At 51.4% G+C, this 4570-nt stretch overlaps 1 protein-coding gene across 1 annotated transcript in view; it reads left to right on the forward strand.

Annotated features, from left to right (window-relative positions):
- Nucleotides 1–1308: 1308 nt before the first annotated feature.
- ITGB1BP2 (integrin beta 1 binding protein (melusin) 2) overlaps nt 1309–4570 on the forward strand; it is a gene marked incomplete at its 3' end in the record, with an annotated part of 4134 nt that continues 872 nt past the window's right edge. The window contains exons 1-6 of the mRNA XM_009872430.1: nt 1309–1372; nt 1598–1647; nt 1730–1786; nt 3382–3530; nt 3675–3787; nt 4048–4106. Coding sequence (XP_009870732.1) covers nt 1309–1372; nt 1598–1647; nt 1730–1786; nt 3382–3530; nt 3675–3787; nt 4048–4106 — 492 coding nt within the window. The remainder of the gene's footprint in view (nt 1373–1597; nt 1648–1729; nt 1787–3381; nt 3531–3674; nt 3788–4047; nt 4107–4570) is intronic.

Raw genomic sequence — 4570 nt, forward strand, 5'->3', positions numbered from 1 at the left:
CTGGATTAAACAGGACCCTGCACTGAAGGATGTCTTGGCCACATGCGCTGCTTTTGTCCACTGATGCCTCTGTCTAATGTACAGTCATGCCTTTTGGGGCTGGGGAAATCAGCACAAGTTTTGCCCTGTGTAGGACTCAAAGAAAGAAAAGGTTGTCTCAACATTGCAAAGATGCATAGATTGAAACTGCAAGGCTCATCACAACAAACTGCTGCTGTAGTAATTAACCACCTCTTTGCAACGTTAGTAGTGACTAACACCTGCGAGGCCTTGAAGATGGCTTGGTCAGTAGGTCTTTTGCAACATTTTGCCAGAGAATATGGAACCTCCAAGGTCGAGTGCCAGACTCCCAAAATTATATAACCAACAACCAAAGATGCATGCACGTGCAGTGGGGGTTACCAGCAGTCATACTGAGGAAGGCAACTTGAAGAGGACCCCCCGAAAAAGGGGACTGCATGTGCAGTACAGGTGACTGTGAGGAGGAGTTTATGCAAAGAAATTCCAAGAAAATGTAAATCAGTTCCTGTGAAAAGGTGGAGAAAAGGTGGGGACAGCGGGAATAAAAGAAATGCAGACCAGTACCTGGTTGGAATATTCTCCCATCAATGATGTCGGACCTGCGGGATGCCGCTGGACTCTGTGGTGGTACTGGTTTCTTCTTCTTCTTTTGCCTTTCTCTTTCTAGCCCTCCCCCCTCTTTTTTCTGCACTTGGAGAATAAACACTCAAAGGAAAATACAACACTGACCTTGTTTGGGTCTTAATTTCACCTCTGGGATCATTGCAGCCCGACTAAGTACAATTTGGGACGAGAAATCCGGGGACTCTGGAAAATCTCTTCCCTTCTTTTTAACAAAACTTTCCTCTGCTTCTATAAATGCTAAAGAAATAGCAGTTGGTCAAGAGGAATCACAGGTTGCCCAGAGCTGAATGTGAACATGAGGGTGATGCTGATGTGTCCCAGCCACACACTAGCAGGATAGCAGGTGCTAGGAGGTCCTTTGCCTACCCCAGGTGTGGAGTCACCCTGCAGAAGCCGTTCCTTCTGCTGAATGCAGCAGCAGGACAGAAATGCCTCTCGAGATAACATAGGGACTAGGTCCTGTCAGCTGCTGAGCTGCTATGTCCATCTTTAGCCTGCTCTCGAGTTACCAGCCACCTCCTCCAGCTGTCTCCAAAAATAGGCAAAGTCACCTCCCAGCTCCTGAACTGCAAACTGCGGAGAAGCAGAGGGGTGATCACAGGCAAGGATGAGATAGATGGGATTTTTGTGGAAAGAGTAAGACAGCACAACTACACCTGAGCTATGGCGTCACTGTGCTACAACAAGGGCTGCGGGCAGAGGTTTGATCCTGAGCACAATGTCAAGGGTAAGTGGGCTCATCTGCCAAGTGGAGATGTGTGAATGCATGTTACTTTCCCAGTCTGTGGCCTCAGACGCCATGCCACGGCCTGAGCTGCCAAGCAGATTTGAGCCAAGCCCAGCATAGGCAGCCCTCACGGCAGAAGCTGGCTCAGGAGCTGCTGCGTGTCATGGGTGCCTTATGGGCAGGATTGTTCCTCCTAAAGAGTTCTGCCTAATTTTCCCTTTTCAGATTCCTGCCTTTATCACCCGGGCTTCCCCATCTTCCATGATGCCCTGAAGGTGAGTGGGGCAGAAGCTGGGGCTGGAGTTGCAGGGAAGGACCTGCCCGTAGCTGACCAGTATCTTATCTCATGGTGCCTAGGGCTGGTCTTGTTGCAAGAAACGCACAACAGACTTCTCTGAGTTCCTCTCCATAAAGGTGAGTGACCTGCCAGCCCAAGTGCACCCGCTGCTCCTCCATCTTCTCCTCCTTGTCCTTGCCCTGTCTTGTCCTGTCGCATTGTAGTGGTTTGACGCTGGCCAGTGGCCAGCTGCCCATGCAGCTCCTCTATCACCTCCCCCTTCTCTGCCAGACAGGGGGAGAAAATATAAGGAAGGGCCTATGGTTTGAGATAAGGACAGGGAGATCACCTGCATCAACCATCCTGGGCAAAACAGACTTGATTTGGGGGAAATTATCTAAATTTATGAAAGAACAAATCAGAAAAGAGTAGGGAGAAATAAAACCAAATTTTAAAAATAAATAACACCTTCCTCCCATCCCTCCCTTCTTCCCAGGCTTAACACCAATCCCAATTTATCCACCTCCTCCCCTCAAATGGCACAGGGGGACAGGGAATGGGGGTTGTGGTTAGTTCGTCTGATGTTTTCTCCAGCGCTCCTTCTTCCTCTGGGGGAGGACTCCTCACGATTCCCCTGGGCTATTGTGGGATCCCTTTCATGGGAGACGATCTTTACACACCTTTTTCCGATGTGAGTCCTCTCAAGAGAGATAGTTCTTCACAAACTGCCCCAACATGAGTCTCTTCATGGGGTGCAATCCTTCCGGGGGAAACTGCTCCAGTGTGAGTCCACTGTGGCATTACAAAAGTCCTGCCACCCAATCTGCTCTGGCATGGGCTTCTCTCTCTCCACGGGCTACTGGGGCTGGCAGCAACCCGCTCCAGCACGGGCTTCTCATGGGACTACAGCCCCCTTCAGGCACCCACCTACTTTGGCGTGGGGTCCTCCATGGGCTGCAGGGGGACAGCCTGCTTCACCTCTTCCCACCGCTTCTTCACTGACCTTGGTGTCTTCGTATATTCTCGCTCCTCTCTCTCTCTGCCAGTTGCTGTGTGGCGTTTCTTAAATATGTTTTCACAGAGGCGCTCCTATCCTGTCATTACTGACAGTTTCAGCCTTGGCCAGCGGTGGGTCCATCTTTGAAGCTGGCTGGCATTGGCTCTATAGGACCTAGGGGAAACTTGTAGCAGTTTCTTGAAGAAGCCACCCCTACAGCCCCCTGCCACCTAAATCCAGCCAGGCAAACCCAATACACTCATCTGCATCCTGCACCAAGGTTGCCCCCTTTCCCCTGACAGATGGGAATTTTCTATCTGCTTCCAAGGAGCATGCAAGCAAGGATGCTGCTCCTGAAGTGTGGGGCCAGTGCTCCCAGAGAAGGGTGCCAGAAAGGCCTGGTGTCCCCCACCAGGATCCTATGGGATGAACACTAATGCCTCAACCAGCAGAACAGCTGTGAATGTCTGAGCAGAGGCCCAGGGATGTGTGGGAGACTCTTGCTGCCAGACTGGGATGCAATGGAATTGAAACCTGTCTGCCATAGCCCTGGTGATGCTGTCACAGTGTCTTGTCCCTGGAAATCCCTGCAGATGCAGCCCCTGCCCTGGTGCTGGGTCAGAGCCCGTCCCTGCAGGACACAGAGCCACCAGAGCATGGCAGCTCACAGGGTTTTGGAGCAGCTGCCAGGGTAGGGAGGGCAAAGCAGGCCTCAGGCTTGCCTCTGCTGCTCAGGGTTGCACAAAAGGGTTTCATAGCAAGGAGAAGACCCCTGAGCCTTTCAGTCAAGAGAAGACCTCAGACAAGTTGAAGAACAAACTAGTGGAGGACCTCATCATCCGAGGACACAAATCAGCTGAGAAGATGCAGCAGGAAAGACCAAGGTGAGAAGAGTTCAGCTAAGAATGTTGCCCTGTTGTGTATTTCCTCTGCATGTGTCCTGCCCTGCAGCTTCCTCAGGAGAGGCAATGACATTTAAATTGAAAAAACACCCCACAATCCACTCAGCCTTTATTGCTCTTTCCCAGCTCTGATGAACCAAGACAACTGCTGCCAATTAAAGTATCCAGGTCTCTGGAGCAGTCACTGGAGAAACTGAACCTGTCCTCCAATGACAAGGCACCTGAGGGCAGTTGCACAGGTAGTAATGAGCTGATGGATGGCAGTGGAGGTGCACATTCTTCATGGGGTTTTGCGTGGCAGGTTCAGTGCAGGATGGCAAGTGCTGCATACTCAGCCACATGTAACCCCACAGAGCTGTGTCTTGGAGGGGCATTGCAATGGGCTGTGCTTAGGGGCTGTGTGTGCCAAGCTGAGGAGCTGACAACAGGGCCATTGGGAGAGTTTGGAGGCAGGTGCATACAGCACTTGCCCCAGAGTGAAGCTATGTTGTTCTCACAGGGGAGGTGGCTGCCCAGGTGAGAGCTGGCACCAGCTGCAAGAATGCTGCCTGTAAGGCGGTGAGTAGCCAGCAGGGTCCTGTCTTTGCATGATCCTCACTGCATGGCTGGGAGCATCACAAGTTTGGCATGGGGGCTTATCTCCCAGCTGTCACCAGGTGCAGGGCAGGATGCTGGGTGGGTGGGAAGTGGCAGTGTCCACTGGCTCTGTATGCTTCTGTTCATCCCATCCCTGGAGTACTCTATCGTCTGTCAGCCACATTCCTGCAAGAGGCTTCCAGATTCCTGTATGGGTAGTATATTTGTGTTTCACTGCTCTTAATTGCTTGCAATGAAATACAGCACATATTCAGGATATAGGCATATAGGTAAAATGCATGTAGAATAATTCCCACCTGCATTTGATTAATGCAGCACAGTCCACTTTCTCTCTTGCCCCAGGGCTGCCTCATGTAGGGCTGGCATGCTTCGAAAGCAGCAGAGGAGAGTCAGCAGGGAAGAAAAGTTGGGAGGTGGATGAGCAC

The sequence above is a fragment of the Apaloderma vittatum genome, unplaced genomic scaffold (genome assembly GCF_000703405.1).
Source record: "Apaloderma vittatum isolate BGI_N311 unplaced genomic scaffold, ASM70340v1 scaffold2717, whole genome shotgun sequence".
NCBI classification, from domain to species: Eukaryota; Metazoa; Chordata; class Aves; order Trogoniformes; family Trogonidae; genus Apaloderma; species Apaloderma vittatum.